General features: G+C 36.8%; 1 protein-coding gene across 1 annotated transcript in view; it reads right to left on the bottom strand.

The window, feature by feature from the left end:
* HCN1 (hyperpolarization activated cyclic nucleotide gated potassium channel 1) overlaps positions 1-21097 on the bottom strand; it is a 165679-nt gene that overhangs the window by 18956 nt on the left and 125626 nt on the right. Inside the window, exon 4 of the mRNA XM_031057831.1 lies at positions 19736-19882. Coding sequence (XP_030913691.1) covers positions 19736-19882 — 147 coding nt within the window. The remainder of the gene's footprint in view (positions 1-19735; positions 19883-21097) is intronic.

The following is a 21097-nucleotide window of genomic DNA, read 5'->3' as shown; positions in this document are numbered from 1 at the left end:
TCTGCTGTCTCACATATCTCATATATGCCACACAGACAGCCCTGAGCATGAAGCTCAGATATAATTATCCAGAGATCACACAAATTCTTTTCCTCTCCCTGTCCCACAATGTAATAACCTGCTTGTAGACATGTTGGGGAAGTTCAAGTAATTTCACACTATAAGCAACAAAACCATAGTGGGTTCTTCAAATCAGTTCTCTTGCATCTGGGAAAGACGTGGGAATTCACCTCTGAAGGGAAGACATTTGTTACTGAAGCAACTAAGGGGCAAGTGCATTAAGAGTGAGAAGAGTGAAGAAACAACCACCTTTCCCTGAGCAATCAACATCCTTTCCAAATAAATCTAGTGGGACTTAGAAAAGTAAATTTGAACAAAATGTCTCACTAAGCACCCTACAAACTAGTTTCCTAGTTTCCTATGTAAAAAAAACATGGTAAATTTGATGCAGGATGTCTTCTGTTTGCCTGAATCCAAAAATTATTGCAAGTAGCAGCATGTTGACTGCCATATCGGTGACATTCAAATCTGTGAATACTGCTGAGTCAGTAGGTCAAGAAGGGCAATGCCAAGATACCCTCTAAGTATATTTTTTGTGAGGCAATAAGTATCATAATGAGATTCCAACTGTCTGTCTTTCTAAGGCATGAGGACAAGCTTATTTTCCTTCTTGTTTAAACTCTACATTTATTAGTAATGCTCCAGCCATCACCTCCTCCCAAAGGAAAGTTATTTGCTTCTCTGACTGCCAGCAGTGTGGTGGCATCCCATGAGGAGCCCCAGACTACATTCCCTGCTCCCTGTGAGACTGCCTTGCTGCCATCTCCACTGATGCTGGCAACAGCTATTACTTGTCTTGTCTTGCTCAGGGACTTTTCAGTAGGCTTGCTGCTTGTTTTCTGCTTCTGAAAGTGAACAGCTCGTCTTGCATGCCCAGGAGGCAGAGAAAAGAAATTACTAAAGAAAGCAAAAATTGACTGGAAATTATATAGAAGCTGGTGGGGAAGCACAGAAAAGGCTGTGAGAGTAGAAAGTTCAGCTCCAGTCAAGATTAGGAAGAAAGAGTAAAATAGACTTAGGTGGAGTAGTACTATGAAAGAGAAAATGGGAAGAAACACAAAGAAGGAACAGTAAGACCTAGAAAAAAATAAACAGAAAAAAAAGAAGGCAGAAATCTTGACTTTAAAAACAGGTTGAGAAATGGAAATTGCTGAAAAGTGAGAACACAGGAACACAAAACCTGGAGAATAGGTGTCTGGAGTGAAAGCTGAAAAGTAGGGCAGATGAAGTAAACAAAAGGGAAATTGGAAAAAGAAAAAAAGAAGTTATCCCTAACATATCTTAATCAGTATAGAGAGGGGAGAATTCAGACCTGGATGAATCCTCTGTGCAGACCCAGTCCTACTCACCCAGAAGGGAATTCATCACATCTTGAGAATCCCAACAAAACATACCTTTGAAAGAGGATTTTCACCCATGGAATCTCATGTCTTCTTATGGCTCTGCCCACTTTTTAATCTTCTGCCCACTTTTCTGTCACATTATGTAACCTGTATCTGGATATACCCATGTATGCACACACATTATCCTGCTCAGCCTGAGTTGCCTAATGAAGGTACCAACATAGCTACAAAACCACCCTGCTGAGGTAATTTCAGCTGTTATTCCTAGTAATGCATTCATTTTGTTGATTAGTTTTCTGTGAAAGTTTGCACTAAAGTACAAACTTCCCTTATTTAAGATGTTAGAAGGTGGAAAATTACCGAGGGAGAAAGAAATGTGTCATTTTTAAGTGCTTTGTTTTTCTTTAAAGTGTTCTTTTATTTAAATATGAGATCATTCAGAGCAGTAAAATACATTTCCCTGAATCTTAATCACAGGCAGTTCTGCAATTTCAGGTTCTTGTGTATTACTTTAAATATCATCCTGGGGAGAAAGAAACAGTAAAGATTATGAAAGTGTTTTATGTAACTCAGAAAGTACTAGGAGAAAAAGTTCCGAGTTTTAAAAGAGAGGTAACAAAAGAACAAACTGACAAATTAAGAGTTGACATTTTGTATTGAGAAAAATCTTTCACTCTTATTTTTCTTTTAATTCTTTGGAGCTAGACTGGAACCAGACTATGGTGCCCAATATTATATCTTCATTAAATGAGATTTTGTCTCACCTCTACTTGAAGAAAATACCAAATGAAGCCTGAGGAAAGGATCATGGAAGACAATACCAAATGAAGCTTGAAGAAGGGATAAGGAATGCATTATATAGCTGAAATGGTTAAAGAGCAAGAATGAATCAGACCTAGATAGAGCAAGTGTTGATTATTCCAATTGCTGGTCTCTTACACAATAATTAAGAGATGCAATGGTCTGCTTTATATAAGAGATTGGTTAGTTAATTACACTGGCTTCTGCTCCTTTGTACTATATTGGATTTATTACTCATCTTGACCTTTCTGGATTTTTTTTCAAACTGATGCTAAAGCATCAGATATTATAATTTTGTGTGGGTTCGATATTTCTTGATGGCTTCTCTGAAGAATCTCAAGAAGTTTTTAGGACTTCTTTTCCAGAAGATTTTTAGATGGATTGTAGTTAGACTGACTGGAAAATCCTGTTGCCATAAAAAAGGAAAAGTTCTTGAAAGATCTGTTATTTTTCTCAGTAAAAAAAGTTATTTTTCTCAGTAATCCAGTTGAGCTAATAAAAGGTACTACTTCCATCAACAAACGATGTTCTTCCTATGTGTAGGCCATTTGGAAAAATGGCTTAGTTTAGCTTTATTATGAGACTTCTACATACTATTGCAAAAATCTGGTGTATAACTGTAACAGTGCACCTTTTTTTCCCCAAGTGTTCCTTTACATTTTGCTTTAAAAGGATGTGAAACTAAATCAGTCTTAATTTCCTGATCATTAAAAGGAAGAAATCACTTTACTGAGAAAACTATTTTTTCCCTTAGAAATAACTAGCAAATGAAAAATTACTGACCCATCATTAAGAGAGAACCATAGGCATTATATTTAGGGATTTGGGTTAGTTTGAGCAGGTTAGATATATTTAAACCCAGTTCTAAGGAGATATATACTGTATGTGTTCATGATTTCCTGTAATTTTTTAACCCATTGGTCAATTATAGTTGAGTTTGGCAGAAAGAAGGCATCTCACTGATACTAAGTTCTCACAGGTTTTCTGACAGCAGGCAGTCAGGAGGACTAGGATTAGTATCACACTGAGGGAATGACTACATCATTATCTAACAACTTGTTAAATGCCAGAAAATCTACATGTGGCAATTGGATGCAATATTCTTCATTTCTGGTGCGCCTGAAGTTGTTCAAATTGCTTTTACACATTCTGTTTTATCATCTCTACAGAGTGTATGACTTAAAAATAAATTTTGCTCAGGGGCCTTTCATGTAAGTAAAAACAACTACCTAAATTTTTTCCCTCTTTGAATGGGATTGCCTCAACTTTCCATTTTTCAATTACACTGATAAGTTTCAACATAGAGACTCTGCTTAAATTTTACTTTTAAACATGGTAACTCTTCACCAGTATGTCTAGAATTGTGTCAAGAAACACTGTTCTTTTTCCTTCAGGACTTGGTATTTTGTCATTTTGTCAATAGAATTGGATATTCCTTTTGTCTGTTTTAGAAGCCTGTGTAGCCCCTATAGTTATATATTTTAAAGCCCAAGAATGCTCTGGTCTGAGGTACCCAATTTATCTGACCCAAAGACAAAGCACAAAACAAAGAACCTTTGATCTCTAAGGCAAACAGAGTCCATGGGATCTCAATTGCCTTGAAAACCAGTGACCAGCCTGTCTATTTCATTTTCAAAGTCCTCCAGCTCCCAAGACCCCCAGTATATACCTGGATGAAGCATATCCAAATGCAGAAAATTTGCCATCCAGCTGTGAGATAAACTTAGGCACAATGAAGGAAGGAATGCATAGGCTTTGCAGAAAAACAATGAATGAAATTCTGATTCTACCAAGACTGACAGGACTGAGCTAAAACAGTTTTTTTTTTTGTCCAGCTCTTTTCAACTCAGATTAAGACAAGTCAACCCTAAACAGAGCATATGGTAGCTGGTATTGCTGTCTTTGAACAGAAAGCAATCTTTTTTATGCATTTGCAATCAGGAGGGACAAAGATTGGACCAATTATATTTTCTTGGCTTAGTTGATTAAATGTTGGCCTTCTGCATATTTTTCTGTCATTCCCTTCTTGATTAGAATTTTCTATTCAACTCTTTATATGCATTTTTTATGCTTCAGTATTATTATTGCATTAAATTCAAATGCAGACAGAATAATCCTTTTGAGGCAATATGGTTCAACCAAACCTCCAATAAAGGCACTCTGATGAAAGATATCCATCTTTTTCCCAGCTTGTTAATTGATTTAATGGAGCTTAAGAGAAAGCAGTCCTGTGCATTTCAAGCTCCTCTTTGGATTGTCCATTATATTTAGAATATTAGAAAAGAGAAAAAGAAAGAAAAAAGACACTATCCACTCTTTCATTTATCCAACTGCTTATCCATTTTCTAACTATTTTTAAAAGGAATTTAGCTTTCATCTTCTTCAATGTTCTGATATGCTAAATGCTGCTTAAGTTTGTTTTCCAACTGGAAAAAGGACGAGAGGCTTTAAAATGGGAGCAGCAATACAGCCAATGTTTTAAGGAAGCCTGTAAAAGAGAGATAGCCAGTCCAATTTCAAAAGCCTAAGAAGTCCTGATAATTGAGATAAGTACTTAAAGTTTGGTCCATTTGACCAGTCTCTGCTTCTTGGAGGTTTTACCCTTTAAACTATTCTGCTGAACAAATTTTCTCTGTGTATGCTTTTTGGAAAAAACACCCAAATATTTACAGTTTATTAAAGAAGGTAATGTGGAATTAGTGCTGTACCATAACAGCAGTTGCTGTGGAGACTGTTCTATCTTATTAACTGAATAAATAAACTGGAACTTTCAAAAGTATTTAACAATCACTACTTCAGTTTTTTTGCCCCTGATTAACTAAATATCTTCATTCCCATTTGTATGTGTGTACACTGGAAAGTTGTACTTGTTAATCCTATACAGCATTTAAAAAATAGTATCTTGGGGGGGGGATGCTAATTAAGGCTGAAATCCTTGTTCATCAGGAATTTTAAATATTGAAGTTGCCCATTAAGCCAATGAGAATACAGATTTAAACACATGTATTTTAACACTGCAGCAGAAAATGAATACTAAGGGATATGAAGTTGAAAAACTGTCAGCGCCAATATCCTGTTGGTATCCATATGATTATCCATATTTTGTGTTAGTGCATGGAAAAGTGGCACGAGTTAAACTTCATGTTTGCTCCACAATGAATGAAGCAACTTTCATGTTTTCCTAAATATCACTTTTAGTGATTAAGAAAGAGGAGAAAGTTTTGCTAATAATCACAAAACTCTGTCCATTTTGCTTGCTCACAGGTTAGTCTCTACTGCAGCACTGCTTCTCCATGTCTTTGGAGCCTCCAGCCATCTTCTCCAGCTGGTGATCTAGTTTAATGGTTCTGGAAACCATTTCCACTACTATGCCTTTGTACTGAAACTCCACTTGCCATCACCAATCAATATGTGGTTTACCTTCTATGTCATCTGTGTGGCAGCTACTACTTTTTAATACTACATGCTCCAAAAAAAACCTAGTTCAGTTGCTACTTCCAGCTTTGCCCAATGAAGACTACCTCCAGTATCCACCAAAGTCAGTAAGATTTTACCTGATCACCACAAGAAAAGGGGGTTTGTTTTAGAATAGTGCTGGAAAGACTGCTGCTGTTCTCAGGACAGTGCTTGATTCACCTGATAGCAAGGTAAAGTAATTGTGCTTGAAAGAAAGAATAAGAGGACACAGTGGAGTTTCACAAAGGCAGCCTGAGTTACATTTGTGTAAATTATTAGGTAAAATATATTGATTTGGGTGCTTTATTGTTTAAAACATAGAGTTAGAATGCAGGACAGCCTGAAGAGTTTCTCTCACTTGAGAAAAGGAATGCCATGCATAGAATAACTTGTGGATGAAAGCAGGGAGGAAGAAATCTGTGTTTAAAGCTATCAGGGGTGACTGGGGGCTAAAACAAAGTTTGAAGCAAAGAACTAGGTGGTGGGAAAACATAAACATGCCTTAAAAGAAATGGAAAGCTATGGTTTGGGTACAATTTTTTTGTGTGATTTCTCATTTGCTCTTGTTTGTTCAAGATCAGAAACGGACGCTGTGAATGCATCCATGGAAAGTTTAATGTGTGCTCTGAAACAGGCAAGTAATTCCTTCTGCCATTCCAACTCTCCCTTTGTCCTCTCCTCCTTTCTTCTGTCCTCCATGTACTGCAACCCAGATGACCAAAACTGAGCAAGAACAGAGTTTCCAAGAGAAGGTTCTTTATCTACGCCCTATGTGTATAGTTTAGTTGACACAGTAGCAACAACAACCAGAAAACAGTTATTTAAAAATCAGTGGTGATTTGTTCACTGAGTTATTTTACAGCTCTTGAGCAGCTCTGGATGAGAAACACTGTTATCTTGTTAATTGCTAAGTTAACACTTACTCTTCTTATAATGAATTAAAAGCCCATTGGTTCAAAGGGTCTCTCTATAAATTTATTAAGTGGCTTAAATTAAATCTTACTGATTATACTGGATAAATCCCAGTTAGCTGAACTTGAAATATCCACACTGAAATTATGTTTAGTGTTTTTAAGTACATTTCAGTTTGCATCTAATTTTATTTGTAACTACTCAAAAAAGGCCTACATTATATTATGCGCAAGAAATATCAAACTCTTAACTCTACCTAACACACAAAATTTAGACGTTGTTAGACCATGTATATTTAAAGTGAAAAAAAGAGATTTTATAATGAATGAGAATTGTTTAGGTTTCTTAGGTAAATGTGTGACAGGACCCGGAATGCCTGCATGTATATGTGCTAGAATATTTACAATGCCAGCTAGAGAGGTACACAGCTATATATAACAGAATGATATAAAAAGAAAGATAAGGAGGATGCACAATCCCTTTCTAATTCTGAACTCGGCCTTCGTCACTGCTTTGCAATGTGAACTGGGGCAAGCTAATTGTCATACCATTTGAATTTGCCTTCTAAAGGAAACTACTGGCAAGGATGCTGGAATGGTATCAGGTGCAAAGGCTCAGTGATCTTATGTTGTGAGTAGCGACTTGCAATACAGGTGTAAGAAGTCCATGACCCACATTCAGGCCACTGCGCCAGAGCTCAAGCATGCAGAAGTAGAAAAATACTGAAAGTGCTGATTTTAGAGCCCTGGTTTACAGTGAAACATGAGGATGATGCTCATTTGTAAGGGTGAGACACAGAGAGCTGGCTCCAGAAAAGTTATCAGCAGGTCATAAAAATGGAGATGAATTTTCTGGGAATAATTTAGTAGAGTGTCAGCCAGACAGCCCTCAAGACAGAATTTGCTTGAGAGTACCACTTTGGCTAATATTGGTAGCTGCAGGGAAAAGAGATGAATAAATTGCAAGGGAGTTGTAAAGAATGGATAAAATTTGAGGAGGGCAAATGGTGACAGCAGAAACAGCTTCAATACCAGATCATGTGGAGCAAAGAGAAGGAAATCTGGCAGGAGTAGACAAGTCAATGTGTATTAGTAATAACAGCTAGAGTAAAAGTAATGCATCAGACTTTAAACATCCAGTGTTTAGTGTGTAGGCAGACACACTAAATAATGGCATGGCATCAGAATATAGAGTCACTTTACAGCTAGAAGCCAAATCACAGTCAAGACTTGACATATCAAGGATGCACCAGGACATCCTCAGCATTTTTACATTCTGAAAGCTCTTATTCTATAGAAAATGGAGAAGAAGCAGAAATGTAAATAATAAAAAAGAAACCAGGGGAGATACCTACAGCCTTCTGCTGTCTACATTTACTGCTGTTACTGTTTTCTGCTCTCTGAATGCCACCACTGAGGCCTTAAATACTTGTGCTTGTGCTTCCACTACAGGATTGGCCATACACTAAAAGCAAAGGGGTCGGATGACAGCAGGGCACTCAGGATCTGCCATTAGCATCTGTGCATGAGCCCAGGCAGCCATGTTATGCAGTTCTTTATGTAATTTTAATATTCTTTTTCAAAACAATTTCAGTTCATCTGCTTGGTCAAAGTTTAAAATTTATTTAACTATTAGTAGCATTTAATTAACTTTTATGTATAATTTAATTGCTCACTTAGTGAATTAAAGATAGGCCGAGGTTTATTTCCATAAGAAATATATTCCTATAATTTATTCAGAAAGTTCTTCAAATTATCTTTAGACTATATCTTAATCTCTACTTTTATGAATAAATTTATCTATATTGATTTTATTTCATAGGAGGACCCCTAAACTCCTTGTAACTACAATTCATTTTAAGGTAATATATTATCGTCTGGTGGCATAGGAAATAAGTGCTGAGATACAGGGCAACAGTAGAAGAAGAGAGACCATATCAGAGTCCCTAATGCAATATATGCACTTAGTACTTTGCAAAGGTACCAACAGAGTTTAACACAGCATTCTTCTCACACAGACATCCAGGAAATGTGTTTGCATGTATGTGTCAGAATACATTTATATGTATATATGTGTGTATATATATATATATATATAAACATGTATATACATATAAACACATATGCATATATATGTTCTCCCACACATGTATTGATATGTGTACTGGACATACCTCTATGTCTTATACATTAAATGAAAAAAAAAATCAAAGTGTAACTAATTAATGTGTCCCATTAGAACTGCATTTTAAATTAGATTTAGTTATCTTATTTAGGGGTTGATACAACTCACGTAAGAGTGTGTGCTTGTATAACCCAAGTTATAATCTCCAAGCAAAGAGGTGAGAGGAAAGAAGATTCTGCTCCAAGTCCCAATTATGCTCTTTGGAAATGAAATGTCCTGATGTTCTATATTCTGCAAGGACACATGATCTGTATCTATTTTCAGCGAACATCTTCTCACATGGTGGCCTAAAAATAGGCCAGCCATGAACTTTAAATAATGGCTTGGGAAGGGTATTAACCTCTTTCTCACATTCTAAGTTTGTCCCATTGCTCTAAGTATCAATATTAGGAAGAACGTATCTGGTGTTAGAGAATGACAAAGCAAGCTACATAGACTCCATTTCTGCTCCTCCACAGATGCCTTTGCCTCTTAATTCCCTTCAAGGTCTGTTATATAAATTAGGCTGTCCACACACAATACTGACAGCATTTCTCTTCCTCTAAGTAGTGAATCTGTTTTCTGCCAGGTGTTAAAAAGCATGAAGTATTTAATTTCCAACCCTACAGGGTGGGAGATTTTCTACTCTTAGTGAAAACTTGCATTTTTATAAATACACAAGTGTTTATTCAATGTGTGGCAATGATTGGCACATCAAGTTTTTGGATTTTTGTTTTGGGGATTGTGGATATCTGTATTACCTGCATTTCCCAAATACTCTCTTACAACTCCCATAGCATAATGCAAATTTTTCAAATGTTTCTCAATAATTCTGCTCTTTTCTTACTTTTTTTAATAGACACAGATACATTGTTGCTTCCTGATTTTCAACTTAGTAAAAGAAAAAATTCTCACTATGACGTAAACCTGATTTTTTATATATGTAAGGGATATTAATGAGATTACAAAAATAATAGTTTTCAGTTGCACAGTAATCTAATGACAGCCATACAGGCTAAAGTGAAAACTGCTAATTACAAAGAATGTGGCTTTTCTTTAAATTGATACCACACAGGTGTTTATTTTATCTACAGAATATTTTATTCGCGTAGCAATCATCCCATTGCTTCAGCGAGTGCACAAACATGCTATGATCCGTTCACAAATTTGCAACTTCATGTTTTAGGGTACCTCATTTGTATCCTTTCAACCAAGCATGGAATTTTTTTTCTTTTCACAAGTGAGGGAAAAGAAAAATTGATTTATTGAGAAGAAAATTAACCTAGAATCCACAGACAAGCTAGGAGATGAAAATCCTTTTCAGGAATTCCTTGCCTGTCAGTGCTCTACTACTACCAAGGCTGGCTTAGGATCCAGTGCCACTACTGAGCCAGCACTGTGAAAAGGTATTGTGAAAGAGGTGGTGGGGACAGATAAAAATATTGCCTTGAACTCAGTCCAGGAGCTACCAGGAAGCCTGTACCTGTACTCACAGTGTCAGACACTACATTTCGCTCCGGCTTTTAATTTCACTCATCTCTGAGACTCATTAATCACTACAAGTATCACATATTAAGTTCTTTCAGTGTAAGACATTTATCTTTAAATGAAACAAGTGTAATTCAACACCTTGTGCATCCATATCTATGCTATATTTAATTATCTGTCTATTTATAATAATTTCAAAAATTTTAATTCAATTTCCATTTCTATTTAATCCCTTACATAGAAATTACCCATCAAAAGAGATTAGATTTTCAAAAGATTATTCTGGAGCTGTAAAGGAGACTCCAGATTTTCATAATGTACCAGAAACAATTCAGTATTTCAACTTTTACTGCAGTAAAATTTCTGGAGAAAAGATTTTAAGCATTTGCTTATTGCATCTTCTAGATAACAGTCACAATACAAAAGTACAGATCAGGCAGATTTTTGTGCAGGTTTTGAAGTAATGTACAACTTTTTTTGCTCAAGTAGCACTAGGATGGAAGTAAAATAAGGATTTAGCATTGCCTTGAGATGCAAAATTTAACTTGGATTACCTCCCACAGCTTTAACTAGGTTAACCTTCCTAAATCATTGGTGCATCAACAGGAAATTAAATTCATAAATGTACCTTCAGAACAGATCTGGTGCTCTGTTGTTTTTTCCTCTCCTTGTCTTTGCCTTTGAGATCACATGCTTTTAAAAGGCAACTACAGATTTATGCATGGGAAGTGCTGTGTACCCTTCTGTATGCTGTTACTACCATAATGTGCAACTGAGTGCATAAAAATAGGCACATGCATTTGCTTCTGCATCAAACAGTTCATGGCACATTTATTTCCTCTTGCTGGAGGTGAGTCACAACTCTGATCTTTGTGGTGACTTTCATGGACAGTGGCACATTAAAGGGGTGCCCCCCCAACACCGAACCCTTTGTATTTAATGCCCCTCACAGCATTTTTGCTGCTTCCAAACAAATGTGCTTCAAAAGCCTTTAGCCTGCTTTCTGAATTTAAATTCCACAATGGAAACTCAAGGAAAAGATGTTCACTTTCACCCACCTCCATTAATGAGATTTACAGGAAAGGGATGGATGTGGGCATGTCGGTACTGTGTATCTCTGTCTTGTTCGAAATCTGTTTTCTACTGGAGTTCTGGCTGCATCCTGCCCTCTGCTTTCCCCCTTCCCCTTCCCATGCTTTCATTATGGAATGCTGCGACTTTTTTTTTGCACAAGTTAATGAAGAAGAAATGAAGAACCCTGGAGTACCAGGGTGTCAGATCCTTATCTTGAATTAAGAGAAACAATGTAATTTCCAGTTCTGCATCAAGAATTTTAATTTGCTTATTTTTCATTTATCTTGAGTTATTCTCTAAAGAGTTCAGAGGAACATATTTTAAATTCTGCTGTTTTACTGTAATTAATTAATAGTCACAATTCAGGGATTAGGGACAACAATAATTTGGTTTTAGCTAAATAAACCAAAATTTTTCACATCCAACCAAAAAGGACATCTGTCAAGCCGAAGCAAGCGTGGTATTAAAAGATTGTGTTTACATAAGAAGACCTAACTCAGGAGTTATGTGAACTACGTTACTATTACTATTTTGAACCTCCTAAAAATCAGCAATTCTATCTCTAATTTCAATAGCATATTCAGATCTGATGGAAATGAACATATTGTGGTAGGCACCAATTTATGGCAACGTCTCTTGGCTTTCACCAGAAACTACAAGGAGATTAAAAAAAAGTGCTTGACTCTTTCCATCCACTGCCCCAAGCACCACCTTGGTATCAAGCAGCTGAGCAATTCTTTGGTCTGTTAAAAACTGAGACATGACAGACACTTGGAAGCACGATCTTGGGCAGAGCAAGGCAGTGGGTGAATTTAGTCTCTGCAGGACAGCTGCTATTCTCTCACTGGACATGGTGCCCATAAAAACCTTTCTGATTTTGCTCTTCAGATGCCTGAGCAGCACTTCCAACAGGAGCACATACAGACTGGATTTACTTTTCTGTAACAGGATTTTACCTCTCTCGCAGCATCCAGTTTGCATCTAAATGGTTTGGAACTTTTATCAAACAGCTTGCCTTGCTTTATATGAAAGACAACTGCTGCACTAAGAATTGGGCATTTATTTGGATTAGTATATTTGCAGAACTCATGAAAGAACTGTCATGTCTGAAATATTTATTAAACAATTACAACAAAGGAGTCTTGTAGGTGCAGTAACATGACTATTCAAAATCATAACTACCGAGAAGTACTGGTGTATTATTATCTGTGCTATCGGAAGCAATTAGATCTGGGACTTGTCAAAGCATGTCTCAGCTCAGGATGGATTTGCTAATAAAGGATGTCAAACACCAATAGGACTGTGATCAAAGTTTCCTGAACATGGGGAACAGCAGTGGAAGTGGATGACAATTTCACCGCAGCATGTACACCATGAATGTGCATACATCAAAGAGCAAACACTCCCCAGAGCTCAGCAAATCAAACCACATTGTCTTAGGTCCCTGGGAAACAGCCTTGAGTGTGCACACCATTTGTTACCATGTCACACCTGTGGAGGAAAATCATGTTAAAAGACAATAATCCAATCACCACCTGGTGATTGTCTGCCCATTTCCACATTAAAGTGGCCATTTCCTACTATTTCCAATTCTAAAAACTTCATTATAGTTACTTCTAAGGACTTTTCTTTCAGCCTTGTATACTTGGACTGCAATTTAGACAAAATTTACACAGATATTTGAAAACCACCAATTTTCTTTTTCAGCATTAGCCAAATATATCATGCTGTGGTATATCAGCATGTATTCTGCAAGACTGACATGCTGCATAATTCACTCAGGATTCAGTACTCCAGAATATGAACTACAGTTATACTTTATCTGTGCCTCTGAGAAAAACAAACAAACAAGCAAACAAACAGACAACCATCCCCCCTCCTTTAATTCACTAGTTAAAGATAAGGAGATATTTAAGTGACTTCCACTGTGACTACCTCTATAATAAGGACATGGTTTCTTAGTTCCTCTCTTTAAGCTTTGTAGTAAGGATCACTGCATTTTAAAATGCAGAAAAATACAGTGGATTGCAGTGAACTAGTTACCTGTTTTTATGAGATAAATTTACGGACATAAGTTGTAATGGAATCAAAATCTCCAAATTCAAACATTTCTATGATACTTTATTGTGTTTTAATTTAAAAAAAGCTACCATTATTTTAATATTTGAAAGTCCAATTACACCCCATTTTGGCCTTATATTATTACTATGGAGATGCTTCATCTTTTGTGCACAGGACTATAGTACAGTCTAAATAAGAATACATTACTTAGTGGTTTCTGAAGATAATTACTAAATAAAAAGAAAGATATTAAAAAAGAGATTAATTTAAATAGGGAAAAGGAGAAGGTTAACAATTAAGAAAGAACACCAAGGTTACCAAATTGTTTATTTTAAAACTGACTTTAAACACACAAAATATTTCTCTACAAAAATACCTAATTTGTTTACAAGTACCAAACCATCTGGTTTGGGTCCAATTTTCACTTAGGTACAATGTAAATTATAAATCCAGTAATGGAAGCTTACTTTATTGTGAGAGTATTTTTCTTACAAGAACTGTCACAAAATGCCACTCCTAATGCAGCACTAAGAGGCTTCTCGGAACCCTACACCTGACCCATTAGGCTGTCATAGGTACCACAATGTACCTACATTCACTATCCCCACAGGAACAACAAAGGTCAAGGACTTCACAAAGGTCTGCTCAGTTCCAGAAACAGCACCATGTAAAGGTAGAGAAGCTTGTTAAAAAGAAACTACAAGAAGCTTCTTATGGTCTAGTTGGAAGTTACTGGTGGGGAGCAATATTAAGTGATACACCTAAATAAATGCATGAAATAATGTATTTGTTACCACTTAGAGTTAGTTTTTACCATTACAATTTAAAAGAAAAAGTAAACTCAATGCTTGGCAGTGATTAAAAAGCAAATCAACATTAGGAATTATTTGCATTATTACAGCATCAGTATTCTTGCTGCAGAACTGATGCTTTCGCCTCTAAAAGGCTGTAGTAGACCCAGGGAAAAAATAATGAAAATGGCAAGAAGAATGATCTAGCTTCCATGCAAGAAAAAACTAATATTAAAAAAATACAGTTTAAGGATGTTATTGTAAAACTATAAAATCATAACTGGCATGCAAAGAGTCTGTAAAAATTCACTGTACTATATAATTTTTCCTACAAGAGTTAATGGCCATCTAAACCAAAAAACATTTGGAGTCATTTTCAATTCCAAAAGAAGGTGGTGGTTTCTCATGCAGGAGGGGTCAGGTCTGTGCTCTTTGACAAAGGAAGGTGTAGCTGCAGAGAGTACTTAGAATAAAGAATGCAAATAAGTTATTGGAAGAGATGTGTATTAAGGATTACCCAGCACTGAACCTGAAAATACTGAAACCCTCTACCTGAAAATACTGAGAGTCTAGGAGAGTCATTAAGGGACACACCATACTTTCCCTGTTCTTGTTCTTTCATGGGCATGCACCCACAGCCACTGCTGGCAAGACTGATGGCTTAAACAAAGGCCAGAGCTGAGTCACTTTGACTTATACTCAGTTACAAGATGGAACTAGCAATGTATATGTATTTCAACTTTTATAACTCAGGTGTTCTTTTGGAATATATTTCTCTTAGGAGCATTTGGTTTTTTTAGGTTCTTGTCTGTAGTGTCTCCATTTCATGTAATGACAATTACAAAGAACACTTTTGGGATTAAGGCCTCCTGAGGCCAAAGGATATTCAAGCCTTGTAGATGGTAAGAATTACAAGTTAAAAAGTGTGAAGTTTGATAGCTCAACCTGCTGACAAGCTAGAGATGATATTTATATAAGGACAACATGCTAATTGTTTCTAATCACTACCTCAAGAAATGAGGGAGAGAGACAGTTAACTGCAATTGCTATTAAAGACAGAATTTATTTCACATGTCAATCGCTGTTAGAAAATTCAGTGTTTTTTCTAAGCTAGTCAGTTATGTTTTCTTTACTGTGAGAGCATGTGTGTGTGGGTGGTGTGTGCAGAGAGAGCCTGATTATTATCTTAGACTTGTTGCAGAACTTGTACGGAGCAACAGATAGGTTGGATGAATTCAACACTGCATGGCATCGAAGAAGAAATTTAAAATCTTTCATCTCTACCAAAATTGTAACTGCCAGGAGTCTCTTGATTATCCTGTTCTTGAGAAGACTGGACACTTATTATCAGATAAGTCTATCTGTGGAAATGGATATGCTTTCAATTCAAGTGAAATTTCTGAATTTAACAAAAAGAAACCCTTATCATTTACTTTTGTCAGAGAGCATGTATCCTTACAAGCAAGTATGCACATAACATATTGCAATTTATGGTTAATTCAGTTTGAGTGTGCAGAGCTGAGAGTATCCAATTAATTACATTACTAGTGGACTAATACACCCAAATTGTGCAATTAATTAAACAGGGGAGAATATAGAGCTTTTCAGCCCCATAAATGTAGTCTCAGTTCCCAGTCATCGAATGCAATCTCTTTGTTAATACTAGATTATCCTTGAAGGATACAGGTCAGGAACCAGTTGCTCTACTCAGCTTTGAAGCACTTAGAGCCTTGTACAGTTTAAAAAGGTTCAGGATTCCTTTTTCCCTTTTTTTAAATGAAGCCTTGTTAATTGCCCACAATAAACATGAGTCTATTTCTATTATCCAACCAAGCTATGTACTCACACACATGCATCAAATCTTTTCTCAGATTTTCATTATTTTAATCTTCCAATCCACTATGAATGTTCCATACATAATGTTCAGAAGCTTATTAAAATGAACATCCATCCTCTTTTACAAAGAAAGCCTTAACCTCTGCTATCAAGGCAGATGATTGTTCTGCTCTGCACTGGTGTGACCTCACCTTGACTTCTGTGTGCCATTTTGGGTGCTAGAATATGAAATGACATTGAACTATTAGAGAAGGGTAACAAGGATGGTGAAGGGCCTTGAGGGGAAGCTGAATAGGAGCAGCTGAGGTCACCTGGTCTGTTCAGCCTGGGGGAGACTGAGGGGAGACCCCACTGCAGGTACAACCTCCTTGTGAAGGGAAAAGAAGGGGCAGGCCCTGATCTCTGCTCTGTGGTGCCCAGTGATAGGATCCAAGGGAGTGGCCTGAAGTTGTGCCAGGGGTGGGTTAGAAAAAGGTTGGCTACTAAAAAAGATTTTTCACCCAGAGGGTGTTTGGGCACTGGAACAGGCTCCCCAGGGCAGTGGTGACAGCACCAGCCTGACAGAGCTCAAGAAGTGTTTGAACAACACTCTCAAGGCACAGGGTGTGACTCCTGGGGATGGTGGTGTGCAGGGCCAGGGGTTGGACTCAATGACCCTGATGGGTCCCTTCCAACTCAGCGTATTCTATGATTCTATGATTCTATAGGCATATACAGCTTTATTACTAGCATTTTTCATGTAATAATTATTTTTACACCAGATTTTTGCTGCTAATTCTATGTACTTTAGCTATTTTTAATGGTTGAATGATCATATTTATATCATGCATAATTACTTTCTTGCTAAAAAAACCCCAAAATTTTAAAACGTGGACCAAAAAGAAGGTCATCAGTCTTAAAGAAAGCATAGCTGTGGAAAATTTCAGCCCATACAGTAAATTTGAATGGCTGAGAACAAGAAGTAGTGAAAACCCTGCAATTTTTTCATAACATTTCACGATGCTATAATTACTCAGCAGTTAGTATAGTTTCTTTTGTTCTGCTTACTCCAAGTGAGGAAATAATGGTTTCAGATTAATATCTTCATCAGAAGCTACTTTCATCAAGCTATGTCCTATGGAGACTCTGAATGTTTAGTCTAAATTCCAAGTACAATCAAATGTAGGATTAATTACAAACTTAAGAAATGCACTAAATATTTAGTTTTCAATGATGCAGCCAGGGTATTTTTGCTATTACCTATTATAGCCTTGTGCAGTTAATGGCATGTAACATGGTAAAGCCCATCCAATATATGAACAACTGTGTTCCATCTTTAAAAGCCTCCAATTTATTATCCATTATTTGCATCAAAAAGTTACCACCTGCACTACTAAGCTGCACATACTGAAGTGGTAGCTAAATCAGAATTTGAAACTATTAACTAAGCAAAATACCTAAATGATGTTTTCAGGCCACAGTTGATAAACTGTCTTGAAAATTTGGACAGATTAATCGAGAAACCTGTTCTGGCACTGCCAGTGGCCAGTTATTATTTTTTCTCCTTTTTTTTTTTGACCTTTCTCTGGAACTCTGCTGTGTTGTCAGCAGGGCAATGTGCAACCTGATTGTAGCTAATTTTTTGTTATATAATAGAGAGAACAAAGAAGACCTGCGAAGTACAGCATAACCATAGCAAAATCAGAAGCCACTCCTTCCATGAAATTCTATTATTCTTTCATGTTTTTAGGGGCTCATTAATTTTTGAAATTTTACATGCTTGATTTCTCACCAGAAGTGCTTTTTCTTTTTTAAGGTTGACCAAATTTGCCTTTCTGCTTCTAAGCTGTTAGAAAAAAAGGAGGGGAAGGGGACAGGGCTAGGGGAGGGAGAGTGGAAGGAAGGAAACAAAAAGGGAGGCAGGAAAAGCTGAAAACACAAGTAATTAGGGTGCCACAATCGCAAATTGCTGATAGTAAAACAGTATTTTCCAATGGAAGGGTATCAGGCTTTACTTTTGGATAAATGCTTTTCTTAGAAGTGGAAACAGATGAAACTGTTTCTTCTGTCAGTGTCTGTACATGCTTCTGTTCTCTTAACAAAACACAAGCTCCATACTGGCCAGGATTCATGTTTTTACTCTCAGTGTAGTCTAGCGATGGCTCCCACAATTCTCCTGTCCCACACGGCAGATTCTTGCAGTACATTCTCCTCTTGGCATTCCAAAAGCTACTGAGATGAGCCACAGTGTAAACAGGCAGTGGCAATGCACAATCCAGGGCCCTCTACCTGCACTCCAAAACACAAACTCAAAATATAAATGAAGGCCACAGTCTACACCTGTGTGAGGGAATTAAGTAGGTCAAGGATCTGGAACTTAGTCATGGGTTATTAAATTGTTAGAACAATCATGGTTTGGCCTGATTTTGACTTTAAGCATCTAGCAAAGACCAACAATTTTGGGCAGCACTCACCATTACCACTTGGCAGTTAGTAGGAGGGATGCTACTACGAGACTTTCACAACAGAGGTGTGGCTAAACTGTGACTTGGCAAGGCTTTGTTTCTTTATGACTATTTTAAATATGGAACTTGATTGATTTTGGCAATGGATTGTATCATGTTCTCCCCTCCCAACAAAGTGCAGGATTCAGTAGTACAGAAAATCCACCACAGACTTCTGTTCTCTCTTTGTCCCTCAAAACTTGAAAAAAAACCCCTGACCAACCTTCATCTATCTATCTTTCCAAAAATACAGATGTCATGCTGTTGGATGCTATATATATTACACACAGCCATATATACACACACGTATGGACACATAATCAGCACCACTCCTCCAAAAGCAGAGGACATTAGAAGGCATTACTTGGTAGCACTGAAAATTGCACAAGTTTCACATACTCGACTGTTCCACCCCTATTTTTCTTGTTTATTTTCTCTTTTCCCTGTTTATTCTCTCTTCCCTCTGAGTTTTTCAACTTGCTTCTTCTCTGGGTTTTTTTCCTCTTCTTTCAGTAGAGGATATCAGCCAACATCCTCGACCAGGTCAGGCGTGAGCACAACCCAATAGAAGACCATCTGATTTCTATTCCTGTTAAGGAGCTACTTCTGCTACTGCAAGATCCCACACCAGCAAAGAAAATTCCAACTGCTTCCACATATCACATCACATCACATCACATCACATCACATCACATAACATAGCAAAGCATAACCCCTAAAACTGGAATACAGACTACAGTTTCAACAAAAGAGATTTTTTAAATGGCTTTTATATATAATATTCCAGCTTTCTCATCTCAAGTAAAGACCAGTTTTACCAATGATGCTCCATTAGAAAATGAAAAAAAGCAACCCTCCCTTTGTGGTGACTCTCAGTGGTTTTATCTGTATAGATGTATGGCTAACAAGTAGGAAGAGTAGAAAAAGAATTTCACCCAGGACCATTTTAGTCCAGCTGATCTCTGTTTTAAAAAGTGGCAGAAAAACAGAAATTTTAGTTGACAGAAGGGTGTGGTTTTACTCTTTGGCAGGATTTTATTCTTTGACATCTTTGTGTGGCAGTGATTGACAGACTGGTCCTGAACAGAGTGTAGATCTTCTTATTTCTTTGTGTCAACCTAGTATAAGTTTTATTACCCTGGTCATCCATTGACTATGGTAAAAAAGATGAAATGTTATAGAAGGTAAAGAGCATTTCAACACAGAAACAGCGAAGACAAGAAATTTTTTCGTAGCATGAAGAGCTATTCAAAGACTTTAATCTTACCTCCCTGAGAGGATCATTGAGCTCATTCAAAATATTTTCTTCATCAAAGATCTTGCCTTGGTAGCGATGCTCATAGTAATCATGGATCTTCTGGCGCATTTCAGCAGGTAACTTGTGGAACGACATGTACTGTTCCACTTGTTTGTACTGTCAGGATAAAAAAAGGAAGGAAGAATTAGAAAAATGCCTCAAATTTTTGCTATCTAAAAGTACCTACAAAATACAAATTCATTCATGCATCCACTTAAGCTCTACATATTTTATAAAGGTAAAATTATTTTCACATATCAGAAAACTCTCACACAAGTATTAATTAATGTAATATTACTCACAGGACAGCATATCTATAAATTACAGAAACTACCTTTAGCAGCAATGCTAATATCCACATGAATATATAAGTTTTAGAAGCCAAACCCTCATATTTCTCATGTTTCCTAAATTCCCAGCTGTAGAGGAGCTGCAAAAATACACCAGCACAATTTTTAATTCATGCAGTAGACAGGAAAGCTGTACACAGTGTTTAGTCTGTAGTACTGCATTTGGGGAGAGCTGAAGTTGTGAAATTTTAGAAACTGGCTATGCTGTATTGCTAAGCAAGATATTAATGTTGTGTATGCTTATGGAGTTAAAACCTGTGGAGATAATGAAATAGAAAACATTCCTCAGGAGGGATGAAGAGAAGAGAAAGGTAAACTAGAAAAAAAGGTGTGGGATCAGGAAACAGAAAATGAGGGAAGAAAAAGATACCAGGATCCAGGAGATCAAGAAGTGCTCTTTTCATTTACCCTGTACATTTGGTTTCTTAGTTTTTACTAGTCCTCTGTCCTATATTCTGGGGATTTGCTTTTTTTTTTTTTTTGGATAGCATAATTTTCAGAAAATGAAGTCCCAAATCAACATACTCATAGTTGTAGTGTACTAAACTACATAATAATCTAAGACCTACAAAATGAACAAGTTGTCTAAAGTGCAAATGGACAAATCCACCAGAATAAGATTTTTGCCCCTCAGAGCCCCCATCCTTGTCTCAGCTGAAAAGGATAAGGCACTGAGGCAGAGAAGGATAAATCCCTTCTCAGACTGAAAGGTGAGTTAAAATTTGGCAGAAACTTGATTCACAGATGTAAACAGTCTTAATATATTTTGTATTAGTTATTTCATGCTTAATTAGGGAATCTAAACTGTTTCCAATGAAAAAATCAATGAACTCCTAATTAGGATTGGCACCTCTGTAGAACAATTAAGCAAATGTATAATGTACATGCCCTCTTTTGTGAACTGCAGCATCTATCCTTTAACTTATATAATTGAAGACTTTTCTATCTTCTGGAATTGAAATTAGCTTTTGCTTTGCAAAGT

The sequence above is a fragment of the Geospiza fortis genome, unplaced genomic scaffold (genome assembly GCF_000277835.1).
Source record: "Geospiza fortis unplaced genomic scaffold, GeoFor_1.0 scaffold443, whole genome shotgun sequence".
Taxonomy (NCBI): Eukaryota; Metazoa; Chordata; class Aves; order Passeriformes; family Thraupidae; genus Geospiza; species Geospiza fortis.
The sequence above is the reverse complement of the archived record's forward strand: the minus strand, read 5'-3'. Positions and strand labels throughout refer to the sequence as shown.